Genomic DNA, 14,122 nt, shown 5'->3' with positions numbered 1-14,122 from the left:
CTTAGTAATTATTGTTACTCCATGTGACGTTGTTTTCTAGCCAGAGCGTCTCTGGGGACCAGCGGTACCTACTAGGATTTGATGTTCAGTCTTATCCTCCCCAGCCCAACAGAAGACTATTTCCCCATCTTGACCCCCATTGCAAGGGAGAATCTTCCCCTCCACGCCCCGCCCCTGTTCCACTCCCGGCCCCGCCCATCCCTGCTTCTGCCTTCACAAACTCCCAGTTCCGTACCCATCCTAGCGATCGATGCCCACCAACAATGTCCCTCCCCATCAAGGACTTTCCCTTTTCAGCCTTGGCCAGGTCCTCATACTGGAGCAGCGACAGCACCCATCACGGCCTGGCTCTAGCCCCTGTCTGCGCTGTCTCTATCCCAGTCCCCAGTCGGAGAGCAGGCGCCTCATCCCCGGCATTTAGGCTTTACTCGCAGTACTGGCCCCGCCCCATTCCAGAGAAGGCTCCGCCCCATCCCAGGGAAGGCTCCACCCCGTCCGGGCCCAATCCCATCACAGAGAAGGCTCCGCCCCCTTCCAGAAAAGGCCCCGCCCCACCTCTCCGCTCGGCTCCGCAGCTGAGGTGGGTCCTAGCTCAGACCACGCCCCATCACCACAGGCCCCGCCCCACCGGCGCGCCGGCCCCGCCCAGCCCGACTTCCCAGACTCGGGAGGCTGCGGCGGGACGCGGGGCGTCATGGCGGCCTCGGAGCGGCGCGCCTTCGCTCACAAGATCAACAGGTAGAGAGAGCGGCCGCGGGCATGCCGTTCGGGGTAGGATGGGCAAGGGCAGTGCTGGGGGCTAGCGAGCAGCGGCAGCGGGGGCGTGCCGGGCTCCCCGAGGACTTCCCGGAGGAGGAAGCGCATCCCGGGTCGGGGCGGGCGGGCCCCGGAGCGCTGGGCTGCATCCCGACCCTCCCGCTGCTCTTACGTCCTTCCCTGGCGGCCGAGAGAAATTCGCAGCCCCTCCCCCGCCCAGGGTCCCAGAACCCAGCTGTCTGGGAAGGGGAGGGAGCTGCCAGAGCCGGGGGACAGCTGGGGACAGCCCCTCAGTCTCCTGCCTCAGCCTCTCCCTGCACCGGCTGGACGCAGGAGGGGGCGAGGGGCCTGGGGACTGAACCAGCTGGTGGGCAGACGGTGGAGGGGGATAGGCGACAGATGCTGGGGGATCGCTTTCCGTGGCCACTGGTGATAGTGAGAGAGTTTGGGAGAAGGCTCAAATCTGGGGCGGGTTCATAACCATCTCTGGAACCCCATCCACTGGAAACCTGTTCTGATCACCCTTAGGTAGGAGAAGCCTCTTGTAGGTCCCACACTGATGGAAACACAAGAAAGTAGCCCTCTCTTGGGTTTGCTGTGGTGGGGCAGGAGGTGCCAGGTAGATATCAGTGATACGGTGGGGATCTATAAGACAGGAAGCAGGTGGGGAGGTTGGGAAGGAGGCGCTCATCAGCTATGTGGGAGGGGCTGGTGCATTTAAGCACAGACCCAAAGAAGGGATGGAAAAGATCTCCAGTCCATCATCCAGGGGGAGAAGCGAGTGCAAAGGCCCTGAGGCCACAGAGGGGACTGATAGGAATGATTTTAGAAGGTCTTGCAGACCAGAAGGAGGACTTTGACCCCAAGTGAAGTGTGAGCCATAGAGAGAGTTCTGGATAGAGGAGGGATGTGACCTGAGGCAGAGCAGTTGGACAGTTGTCTGTTCCCCTCATAACTCCATGTGTTTTCTTGCCTCTTAAGTCCCTATGCCCTTGAGTTATTGTTTGGTTCAAGTGAGAAAAGTAGGTGTTGTCCCGGAGAATAGGAGCTGTGGAGCCCAGGGTAAGATCAGAAAACGAACCTGGGGTCCTAATGCACTTTGGGGAAGTGTCCCAAGACTTCCCAAGCAGTTGGTAGGTAGATGGTTTTGCACAGAGCCTGTGTCCACCTATCCTTTGAGTTCACCCACAAATCCCAGAAGAACCCAAACATCAGGGAACTGACAGGAGTCTTGGTTATACTTGGTTGTGTTTTGCTTGTTTGAGACGGGCCCTCAGGTAGCCTACCCTGACCCTGAGCTGACCCTGAACTCCTGGTTCTTCGGACCCAGTGCTGGGTTTACAGGTGTGCACTGCCACCCTCAACTTCTGTGGTGCTGGCGCTGGAACCCAGCGCTTTGTGCATGCCAGGCAAGTGCTCTGTCAGCAAGGGCATCATCTCCAGCACCTTGCTTTGTGTCTGCTTTCCTTTTGAGAAAGGTTCTCGTCCTATTCTAGCTATCCTGGAACTGACCGCGTGGCCCGAGGTGGCTCCAAAGTTTCAGCAATCCTTCCACCTCAGCTTTCTGAGTGCTGGCATGACCACATGAGGCGTTGTGCATGGTTTACTTTTGAAAATATGTATTTTTTCATAGACTTACTTTGTGTGTATACCACCGTGTGTGTATGGGGGAAGGTCAGCGGACAGCTTGCAGGAGCCTGTTCCATCCTTTCTCTGTGCAGATGCCAGGGATCCAGCTGAGGTCATCAGGCTTGGCAGCAGGTCCACTGAGCTGTCATCTCGTTTTTTGAGGCAGAGCCTCTCAGTGGGACCTGAAGCTCGAGGATTCAGCAAGGCTGGTTGACCAGCAGCAGGCTCTGGTGTGCCTGCCTCTACCTCCAGCTACAGGACCCCCAGCCGGTGCTTGGATAGCAGGCACTTTCTGACTCATCCCCCAGCTCTTCTGCTTTGTTTTGTTTTATGGGACAGGCTTTCATCCTGTAGCCCAGGCTGGCCTTGAACTGATAGCCAGTCTCCTGCTTCGGTCTCCCAAGTGTGGGGATTACAGGTGTGCGACACCACGCCTGCCTGCTCTCCCAGTCTCTTTTGTCAACTCGATAGTAACAAAGATTCCAGGAGTGGATGTGGCCTCTTCCTACATCCTGGACTTCTGCTACTATGCCGTGTGTGTGTGTGTGTGTGTGTGTGTGTGTGTGTGTGTGTGTGTGTGAAGTCAACTGATGTCCCTCATATGTTCCACAGCTCTTGTGTGGAGGTCAGAGGACAGCTTGCAGGGGTCTTTTCTTCCTACCGTGTGGGTTCCTGGGATCGAACTCAGGTCATCAAGCTTGGCAGCAAGTTACCACTGAGCCACCTTGCCAGCCTCCCTCCATCTCATTGGCATCAGGAGCTCCAGCTAAACTGGTTGCCAGGGAGCCCCAGGGGGTTCTTTTGTCCCTGCTCCCACAGTGCTGGGGCCCGAGCATGGGTTCTCAGGCTTGGGCAGCAGGTACTGTACCAGGTAGCTGTCTCTGCCATTGCAGGTGGTCAGTCACTTGAGGGGTGTCTGGGCAGTGGAAGAGAGTTTCCTGGGTGCTAACATCTTTGCTGGTGCTCATTGATTTGTCTTTAAAGACATGTCAGCAGGTGTGTGGCTCTGTGGAGTCTTGGACGGAAACGGGAGCACAGTGCTGGAAACTTCTGGCCCTGTTTCCGGCTCGTTATCCTCCCCATCATAAGGACAGACCCCAGTTAATTCCGCCAGCCTGGGCTGAGCTCCACAGCTGCTACAGTGTCTCTTGTTGAGCCTGGACCTGATTCGGGGAAACCGACTCAGTTCAATTCATTATGTGCCTCCTTATAAATGCACTTCTTACTGTATGGTGTGTGTGTGCACACAGGGATCACAGTGTGTGTGTAGATGTGGGAGCACAACTTGAGGGTGGTGCTCTCTCCATCCCCCTTTGCATAGGTACCAAGGGTCAAACTCAGGTCATCGCACTTTGTGAGGATGGCCTTTACCTGCTGAGCCATTTTGCAAATGCTATCTCTTTAGGAATGTGTTCAATGCCAGCCTTTCTGGGGGTGGAGAGGGTAGGGGAGAGTGGGTGGCACAAGCCTTTAATCCCATAATTTGGGAGGCAGAGGCAGGCAGATCTCTGAGTTCGACATCAGCCTGGTCTACAAAGCAAGTTCCAGGGCAGCCAGGGCTACATAGAGAAACCCTGAATAAAAAAAAATAATAATAATAAATAAAATAAAATAAAGAAAGAGAGAGGGAGAATATGTTCTACTGGACACCTGAACCAGTCAGATTTGGGGGAGAAATGTAGAGGAGGCTTAGCGTGATGGTGCATGTCTTTAACCCTAGCATGTGAGCCATTGAAGGAAAGACAGTTATAAGTGCAAGCCTAGCCTGGGTTACATAGTAAGATTGGGGCCAACTTGGGCTACATGAGACCCTCTCTCAAAATGTTGGGGGACATCTTACCGGGTGGTGGTGGTGCACACCTTTAATTCCATCACTTGGGAGGCAGAGCCAGGCGAATCTCTGTGAGTTCAAAGCCAGTCTGGTCTACAGAGTAAGATCCAGGACAGCCTGGGCTATACAGAGAAACCCTGTCTTGGAAAAAAAAAAATATGTTGGGGGAACTAGTAATGTCAGTAAACAGCCACACAAGCATGAGAACCTGCGTTTAATACCTAACATCCATGTAAAAGCCAGATGTGGTGGGACACCCATATCCCTTGCTCTGCACCATGCAGAATGCTGCCTCCCGGGAGCTCACTGGCCCGCAGCCTGTCCTACCTCAGAAAGTAAGATGGATGGTACCAGAGGAGGACATGAGAGGCTGCCCTCTGCCCTCTATCTGCATACTCGTGCACAGGGCATCCACCCATTCACCCTAGTGATGGGGCATAAGGCCGTCCCAGGAATGTGGGACATGCATTGTAAGTGACAAAGCATCGGCTCCCATGACTGGGCTTGCAAATCCATCACTGTTTTCCAAAGCCAAGGGCAGTGTCCGTGTGTCCTGCCCCTCCACCCACACCCCTCCCTACCCCGTCCCCTTCTCTAGCCAAAGAACAGCTTGGATGGGGACACAGCCTCCATCCCTGTCCTGGCGTCTTTTAAAAATACTAATTCCTGGAGCCCTGAGTGCCCCAGGCTTCAGAGAATTCTGCTTTGAGGTTTTGAATTTGAGCACAAAACCCTGCATTTTTCACTTTTATTTCACTGGGGCTGGAGAGGTGGCTCAGGGGCTAGAAGGGCCCAGGTTCGGTTCCCAGCACCCACATGGTGGCTCACAGTCACCCATAACTCCATTTCCAGGGGATCTGACACTCACCCTCTTCTGACCTCTGGTGCACACATATACATGCAGGCAAAACACTCATATGCATAAATAATAAATCTAAGTGTAATTTTGTGGCTGGGGCCAGTGAGTATGTATAAAAGTAAAAAAAAAAAAAAAAAAAAAAAAAAAGTCAAAGACAATTCATTCATGGGGGTTGTTTTCTCCTCCTACTATTGGACCAAACTCAGGATGTCAAGCTTGGTGGCAAGCCTCTTACCTGCTGAGCCCATGCCCCAGCAAAACAAAACCAAGAAAAAGCTAATTAGCTGGGGTGTGGCTCAGTGATGGAGCCCCTGCCTAGAATCCCTCAGTGAGGGGCTGAGGGCGTGGCTCAGCTGTAGCATTTCCTAGCACTCAGGAGGCCAGAGGTCATCCTCAGCACTACAAAACAAAACAAACAAACATATTGAACACCTAGAATCAGCACTACCTCCGAGGACTGGTTTCCAGCTGCAGACCTGGTTTCTGGCCATTCTGTGTCTGAGCTGAGGGTCCTGTTGGCCTCCACATTGGCAGCCTCATCCTGGACTTTCTGAGAACATACACTTCCTGAATACTTACTGAGTGCTGGTCTCCTCTGACCCCTCTGAGGTCAGGGCAGCTGTGAGTGGGTACATTGAGGCTGGGCTGAAGTGGTGTGTCTAGAGCCTCACAGACAGGATGAAATAGGTGCCTGTTCCAAGTGGAGTGCTGAGTTGTTGTGTGTGAAGAACCCGGGAAAGATGGAGGGAGCCTGTCTTCCTGAGGGGAGGTGACGGGAGGAAACGGTCGCTCCCTCAAGTCTGGCACAGTGGCATTTCCCTGTCTGTTTGGTGCAGAAAGAACTGGGGCACAGAGAGACCTGCAGCTTTTATTTATCTATTTATTTAGTCTCGCAATGCTGGGAATGGAACCCAGGGCCTGTCACACCAGCAGGGACAGCCTTCTGCCACTGTGCTACACCCCAGCCCACGGTTGTTGTTTTTAATGTGTTGACATGCATGGTACCCTAGGTAAGGGATGCTCCTGGGAGTCAGCTCTCTCCTACCAACCGAGTGAGTCTTGGGGGCCTGAGCCCGGTGGTCATGGCTTTTACCTGCTGAGCTGACTCACGGGTCTCCTGCTTTTTTAAAAGCCCTTGGTTTTTTTTTTCCTTTCATACCCGAGTTCTCTCCTACAAATAAGCCCCCCTCACCCCCGCACTCCTGCACCCTCACGAGTTTGCCTGTGTCCCACACTCTTCCTGTCTTCCCAGGACAGTGGCTGCTGAGGTCCGGAAGCAGGTGTCCCGGGAACGCAGCGGCTCACCCCACTCCAGCCGACGCTCCAGTAGTTCCCTGGGGGTGAGTCCCTGCCCTGTGGCTGGCAGCAGTGGGGTACACCCTGCTCTGATGTTCAGTGGTCAGGGAGGGGGGAGTCCTGGTCCTTCCTACCTCTGTGCACATGCAGGGTGTGTGTTCCAAGGGTGGTCTGGGGGGTGACACCAGCTTCCTGGACCACCCAGATGGGGCCCCCAGGCTGGAGCCTGGAAGAGACCTTCCTGCCACAGGGGGAGGGGTGGGGCCTCAGGAATTGTCTCCGGCCATTCCTTTTACCATTAGAGTCTTTCCAGACACCAGGGTGTGATTTCCTTCCTGGAGTCCCTGGAGGGAGGGGGCAGGGCGCTGGCCCAGCTGCTGTGGAAAGTCTGAGCTCGCAGGCTCCCTTCGACCCTCAGAAGTTGTCACCACCCTCTACGCCAGTCTCAAGTCAACTGTGAGCATACTCCCTGCCTCTGACCAGTGGGAGCCATGACCACTGTACTCCAATCAGGTCCCTCTGACGGAGGTCATCGAGCCTCTGGACTTTGAGGATGTGCTTCTGAGCCGGCCACCTGAAGTTGAGCCCGGTCCCCTCAGAGACTTGATAGAGTTTCCAGCTGATGACTTAGAACTACTGAAGCAACCCCGAGAATGTCGGACCACAGAGTCTGGGGTCCCCGAGGACGGGTGCGTTCTGCACACACACACACACACACCACTCCCTCTCCCAGAGTCTTATACTCCCAGCTTCAACTCCAGACTCTGGACACCAGTGTGGCCTTGGGCAAATCACTCTGAGCCTCCATTTCTGCATCTTTGTTTTTTTGTTTTGTTGGGTTTTTTTTTTTTTGGATTTTTTTTTTTTTTTGGTTTTTTTAAAATTGTTTTTGTTTTTTGGTGTGTGTGTGTGTGTGTGTGTGTGTGTGTGTGTGTGTGTGATAGGTAAGTGTGCATGTTCATGCACGCACCTGTGCAGAGGCCAGAGGTCAACTTGAGAAATCTTCCTCTTTAATTTTCCACCTGATATGTTGAGGCAGGGTCTCTCTTGAACCCAGAGATATTCAAGTTGGCTAGTCCTCCCAGCCAGCTTGCTCTAGGGTCCGCCGCCTCTGCCTCTTGAGTCTGGGGATTTGGGTGGGTCACCATGCCCACCCACTGTTGCATGGGTACTGAGATGGCTGAGCTAGTCTTTATGCTTGGGTGGCAAGAGTCTACCTGCCCAGCATCTCCCTAGCCACATTGTCTTTTCCACTTTTAAAATGATTTATTTTTATTTATGTGCATTGGTGTTTTGCCTACATGTATGTCTGTGTGAGGGTGCCAGATTCCCTGGAACTGGAGTTACAGACAGTTGTAAGCTGCCATGTGGGTGCTGGGAATTGAACCTGGGTCCTCTGAAAGATAGCCAGTGCTGTTAACCTCTGAGCTCTCTCTTCAGTCCCCTCTTTTTAACTTTTTAAAGATTTATTTTATTTACACATAAGTGGGTGTTTCACCTGCATGTATGTCTGTATATCACCTGTGTGCCTGGTGCCCATGGAGGCCAAAAGAGCCTCTGGAACTGGAGTTACAGGTGATTATTAGTCACCATGTGGGTGCTGGGGACTGAACTTGGGTCTTCTGCAGCCAGTGCTCTTAACCCCTGAGTATCTCTGCAGCCCATTGTTTTTTGTGTTTTGAGGCAGGGTCTGATATAGTCCAGCCCAGGCCCTGAACATCTGGTTTTCCTGCCTCTGTCTCCTCACTGCTGGGATCACAGGTGTGCCCATCATGCCTGGTCTATGCAGTGCCAAGGATGAGACCCAGGGCTTGGTGTGCAGGAGGCCAGCTTCTGCCACTGAGCTGCATCCTCGGCCTGCTCCAGAGAATCTCACATTGTGTCTCAGCCTGGTCTGTAACTCAGAGAAATCCCCCTGCCTCAGCCTCTCGAGCACTGGTGCCCACAGTCCTTTTCTCCTAGGCCTTTGGAAATGCGCCCCTGCCTCTGCTTACCCCGGTTGTATTTTGCTGTAGAAAGTTGGACGCCCAGGTGAGGGCTGCGGTGGAGATGTACTCGGAGGACTGGGTCATTGTACGCAGAAGGTGGGTCCGACCCAGGGCAGTTTGTGGGAGGGGAAGGAGGTCAAAGGGCTGCAGTTTGTGGTTGGTCCCTCTGTTTATCCACCCACTATACCTTCCAAGAGCAGCTGAACTTCTTTAGTAAAAGGGGGCCTTGGTAGTTGTCCTGTGACTTCACCATATGTATCAGTATATCGGAAGAGTCCCCAACCACCCCCTGCTAGGTACCAGCACCTGAGTACAGCCTACAGCCCTATCACTACGGAGACACTCCGAGAGCGACAGAAAGGCCTCACCTGCCAGGTCTTCGAGCAGGATACATCTGGGGACGAAAGGATGGGTCCTGAGGACACGGTGAGAGGCTGCTGGCTGGGGTCACTGAGGGGTCAGACTCAGGAAAATCCCGTCAGCCTCGATCCCAATGAGTGAACTAAACCCCAGGAGTGAAGGTCAAGAGTCATGATTGTGCACATTTATCGAGTGCTTAGTGTATACTAACAGCTTTCTGTTTAGAGTTATGATTCTGCACATTTATCAAGTGCTTAGTGTATACCAAAGGCTTTCTGTTTAGAGTCATAATTCTGCACTTATCAAGTGCTTAGTGTATACTAAAGGCTTTCTGTTTAGAGTTATGATTCTGCACATTTATCAAGTGCTTAGTGCATACTAAAGGCTTTCTGTTAAGAGTTATAAATCTGCACATTTATCAAGTGCGTAGTGTGTATTAAAGGCTTTCTGTTTAGAGTCATATTCTGCATTTATCAAGTGCTTAGTGTATACTAAAGGCTTTCTGTTAAGAGTTACGATTGTGCACATTTATCAAGTTGTAGTGTATACTAAAGGCTTTCTGTTAAGAGTTATGATTGTGCACATTTATAAGTGCTTAGTGTATACCAAAGGCTTTCTGCCGGTGCTTCCTTCATCCTGTGAATTGGGGCCACAGCCATCTCTTCACAGGCAGAGAAACTGAGGCAGAACAAAGTTATTAATGCTTATATTTTGTGGGTCAGCAGTTACTGAACACCTACTGTATACCGATAATCATTGTTATTACTAGTATGGACCCCACGTTTGTTGTTAGAGGTGGTTGCAGGGAGGTGTGGATTTTGCTCAGTGCTTGTGCAAGGCATGGATGGGTTCCATCCTCAGCTGGGGTAGGGGGCCAGGGAGGGAGATGAAAAGGAAACTAGATGCAGGAGGGGAAACTGAGGCTCATAGACAGGTCAGAGAGTCAAGGTCACAGAGATGAACCAGATTTGAGGCAGAGTTGTGAGCACAGCTGACTGGGTGGTCAGAGCGTCCTAGGTCAGCCAGTCACCTGGAGGAAAGAACTCTCCTTTTTCCTGGCAACAGTGAACAAATTCCCAAGGAAGGCTCTGATTGGTCCAGCCCCCAGGGGCGACATTATCTTGGAGCTAATCCCTTGGGCTGGCCAGTGTGGCCAGTTTGAGTTTAGCCCAAAGGCCGATAAGCCATTAGGTGTGTTCTGATTAGCTGGAGAAGGGTGAGATGGGATGACCTCCCACATCAGTGATAAAGAGCTCCCAATATAGAAGTGTTCCCAGGGGGCTGGAGAGAGGGCTGAATGGTTACCAGCACTGGCTGCTCTTCAGAGGTCCTGAGTTCAGTTCCCAGCAACCATGTGGCTCACAGCCATCTGTAATGAGATCTGGTGCCCTCTTCTGGCCTGCAGGGACATACCTGTATACATAATAAATCTTTGGGGGGCGAGTACTTCCAGAAGTTTCTGGAGAGGACAGCCAGGCACCCAGGTGACCCCACCCTGGCTTGCCCCTCAGCTTCTCTCCCATGTAGATTGGATGTCTACAGGGACAGACTTAGGAGAGCAGGTGCATGCAGTTGGTGCTCAGTGCTTGCACATGTTCAACTGCAGGATGATTCCCAGCACTGCTCAGGCTCCCCAGAGGACACCCCTCGAAGCAGTGGAGCCTCTGGCATCTTCAGCCTGAGGAACCTGGCCTCAGACTCACTACTCCCAGCACTGCTCGAGCGGGCAGCCCCCGAGGATGTGGACCGGCGCAATGAAGCCCTCAGGCAGCAGCACCGGGCCCCTGCCCTGCTCACCTTGTACCCTGCACCTGACGAGGTGGGTGCCCAGCGGCTCGCTGCCCCTGCCCTCAGAGCAGAGTCCAACTACCCGACTAGGTGCCTGTGTATCCAGCCAGCATTAACTGGCTGCCTACTATATCCATCTTCAGCTAATGGCTGAAGGATTCTTGTCTGACCTTCATTATTGAGCACTTATCCCTACATTTATCCAACCAGTCTCCATTGTGTGCCTACTGTATACTTCTCTGTTTAATCAATCAATATGCTAGCCATTTTATTGGACATCTAGCAAATACCGTTACGTTTTGTTTAACCAAACTGGGTATGTAGTGAATGGAAATACTCCTTGGTTATGAGGGGGTTATTGATATAAATACTAACAAACCTTTTTGAAGTTCAAAATATATAAGTCAAAAATGCATTCAAATAGTGTGATGGTGGCACACACCTTTAATCCCAGCACTTAGGAGGCAGAGGTAGGCAGATCTCTGTGAGTTTGAGGCCAGCCTGGTCTATAGAGTGAATTCTAGGACAGCCAGGGCTACACAGAGAAACCCTTTCTTGAAAAACCAAAAAATAAAAAGTACATTGAAGCTTGGCATGGTGTTCCATGCTTATAATCCCAGCACTTGGAAATGGGGTAGAAGGGTCAGACATTCATGATCACCCTTGGCTCCATAGAGAATTCCAGGCCCACCAGGACTGTGTGAGACCATGTCTTAGAAAAAGCAAAGAAAAATGTGTAACACAGATACCTTACTGAGTGTTGTACTTTAACCTACTTTAGATGTGTTCAGAATACCCACATTGGCCTGGAGTTGGGCAAAACCCTGAGGTAGAAAGACCTGTTTTATACTAAGTGTTGACTGTCTCATGTGGTGTTGTGTGGGTATACACTCTCAACCCTTGCCAAGTCACAGAGTTGGAAACCTAACAGCTAAACTCAGAGACTTTGTATGTCTGTCTGCCCATCTAGCATTTACCATACACTGTATCTATCCAAACCAAATCTGTTGGCACTTCCTGCATATCCCTACAGAATGGACCAGCATGCTGTGTGTTGATGCTGGGGATAGGGCGGGGCTAGGAGAGGAGGCATTCCAGGCTGGAACAGCATGTGGAAAGGCCCAGAGGCAAGGCTCTGAAGGTTCCATCGGGCTTGGGTGTTGGGGGCTGCAGCTGGGCTTGGGTGCAGCTAATCTCAGGCCAGGCATTCTAGAACCTTCCTGAAGAACCCATCCCAGACACTCCCTCTCTCCACAGGATGAAGCTGTAGAACGCTGCAGCCTCCCTGAGCCACCCCGAGAGCACTTTGGACAGCGGATCCTGGTGAAATGTCTGTCACTCAAGTGAGTAAGAGGACAGCCACATGGGCTTCCCTGTGAGGACAGTGTGGACTTTTCTTCCCCTCTCAGGAGGCGGAGGTGCCTAAACACGCTGCATCTGCACCAGCACATGCGGTTCACACACATACTCACACACACACCACACTCACACACACATACATACACACACACTCACACACTCTCACTCACACATACACACACTCACTCTCACACACACTCACACACACACACACACACACTCCCTCCCACTCCCACCTCCTCAGCCAGCCCCTTCACTAGCTCCAGCTCTCTCCCTGGGAAACTGGCATGCTTCTTCCTACTCCCTGGTCCCCCCAAGCTATGCCCAGAGCTTCTCTGAGTCTCAAGACCTCTCCTCCAAGCCATCTGTCATCACAGGTCTGTGAGATCCACTCTGGTATAACAGGTATAACTTCTGTGTATAACAGGCACTCAGTGAGTGTTTGTTGACTGACTACATGAGCCAGCAGCTTGATCCCTAATTTTGAGCTCGTGGCTAAGGACCAGAATGGAACTTCTGTTTCCTGCTCTGATCTAGACAGAAGTGGGGTCCGGGAGGGGCAGGACCAGGCTCTGAGTGTACTTCCTGTTCAGTTCCATTCCCACGCTCTTCTGGCTGCTCCTGGGGGCTGACACTGATGGGCCTTGAAAGGTGGCTGGGAAGCCAGGCTCCGCCTCTCCACCCTGTGTCTCAGCAGGAGGGTGGGCAGGCCAGAGCCAGACCCTTGTTTTTACAAGTATCATGATCTCAAGCAGGATACCTGTGCAGTTCTGGGCCTCAGTTTTCCCATCCACACTCACTTCACAGGGCAGGGGGAGGGTCATATAGGCACAGAGCTGCCTAAAATAGCAGGAAGTCTCATGTCCCCATAAAAGCCCACGGAGGCGCTGGGGTGTAGCTCAGCCGGCAGAATGCTGGCCTAGTGTGCATGAAGCCCTGGGTTCTGTCCACAGCACTACATAGACAGGGTGTGATGGTGCATGCCTGCAATCCAGCACTTGAGAGACAGAGGCAGAAGAATTGGGAATTTGGGGTCCTTCTTGGATACATAGGGAGTTAGAAGCCAGCCTGGGTTAAGTCAGACACTGTCCCAATAGGGTGTGGGGGAGGAGAGGGCACAGAATATGTGGGTGACACCTGTCACAGAGCCAGTGGTCCCCGTTTACCCGCAGGTTTGAGATTGAAATTGAGCCCATCTTTGGCACCTTGGCCCTGTATGATGTGCGGGAGAAAAAGAAGGTGGGTGCCCTCCTCCTTCCTCCCCTTCCACCTCCCCAGGTATCTCCCCTGCCCTCCCTCTCTTCCTCCTCCCTCCCTCCCTCTTCCTCCCTGGGTGGGGTGGGGTGGGTGGGGTGGGGGCGCTGCTGCTGTGGAGCAGGGTCCCCCAGCTAGCTGCCTCTCTTATCCCCAGATTTCAGAAAACTTCTACTTTGATCTCAACTCGGACTCCGTGAAGGGGCTTCTCCGGGCCCATGGCGCCCACCCAGCCATCTCCACCTTGGCGCGCTCTGCTGTCTTCTCCGTGACCTACCCCTCCCCTGACATCTTCCTGGTTGTCAAGGTGCCCACTGGAGCCATGCGAGGGGGTGGTTTATCATGATCAGAGCCAGAGGTGCAATAGACCATGATTCCAGCACCTGGAGGCTGAGGCAGGGGGATTGTGAGTTTGGGCCAGATTAGACCACGTAGAGAAATTTTGTCTTAAAAGCAAACGGAACAGTTTCGTGTCCCTCTATGGATGGGGCAGGAAAGGTGAGCTAATGAATTTGGGGTTTCTTTCAGTCATGGTTAGGTCAGCTAGGTTACAGTGGTGAAACAAATTACCAGCGCTTCAAGATGAGCGTTGAAATGGGGAAACTGAGGCACAGAGCATGTAAGGACCTTGCCTAGGTCCCACAACTCTGTGGTGTCCAGGGCTGCAGTTCCTGCCCTATCGTCATTAAGAGTCACGGCTTCAGTCTGGACTGATAAAAATGTAACGTGTGTGATGGCATATGCCCATGAGCCCAGCTGCCAGGGAGGCTGAGGCAGGCTCCCATTGCTGCGACAAATGCCATGGCCAACGACAGCTTGGGGGAAAGGCTTATTTCCGGTATCCCTCTGGGGCGCACTCCGCTGTGAAGAGAAGTCAGGGCAGGAACTCACGGTAGGAACCTGGAATCCAGAGCTGAAGCAGAGGCCGTGGAGGAGTGTTGCTCACTCACGGCTGCTCTTGCTGACTTGCCTGCTTTCTTGTACAACCTGGGACCCCCTGCC

The 14,122-nt window shown here is 52.8% G+C and overlaps 1 protein-coding gene across 1 annotated transcript in view; it reads left to right on the top strand.

The window, feature by feature from the left end:
* Nucleotides 1-683: 683 nt before the first annotated feature.
* LOC118587911 (dedicator of cytokinesis protein 6) overlaps nucleotides 684-14,122 on the top strand; it is a 33,809-nt gene continuing 20,370 nt past the window's right edge. The window contains exons 1-9 of the mRNA XM_036194078.1: nucleotides 684-738; nucleotides 6,328-6,415; nucleotides 6,885-7,060; nucleotides 8,387-8,455; nucleotides 8,656-8,785; nucleotides 10,326-10,538; nucleotides 11,765-11,850; nucleotides 13,039-13,105; nucleotides 13,278-13,427. Coding sequence (XP_036049971.1) covers nucleotides 695-738; nucleotides 6,328-6,415; nucleotides 6,885-7,060; nucleotides 8,387-8,455; nucleotides 8,656-8,785; nucleotides 10,326-10,538; nucleotides 11,765-11,850; nucleotides 13,039-13,105; nucleotides 13,278-13,427 — 1,023 coding nt within the window. The 5' untranslated portion in view covers nucleotides 684-694. The remainder of the gene's footprint in view (nucleotides 739-6,327; nucleotides 6,416-6,884; nucleotides 7,061-8,386; nucleotides 8,456-8,655; nucleotides 8,786-10,325; nucleotides 10,539-11,764; nucleotides 11,851-13,038; nucleotides 13,106-13,277; nucleotides 13,428-14,122) is intronic.

This window comes from Onychomys torridus, chromosome 7 (assembly GCF_903995425.1).
Source record: "Onychomys torridus chromosome 7, mOncTor1.1, whole genome shotgun sequence".
Taxonomy (NCBI): domain Eukaryota; kingdom Metazoa; phylum Chordata; class Mammalia; order Rodentia; family Cricetidae; genus Onychomys; species Onychomys torridus.
The sequence above is the reverse complement of the archived record's forward strand: the minus strand, read 5'-3'. Positions and strand labels throughout refer to the sequence as shown.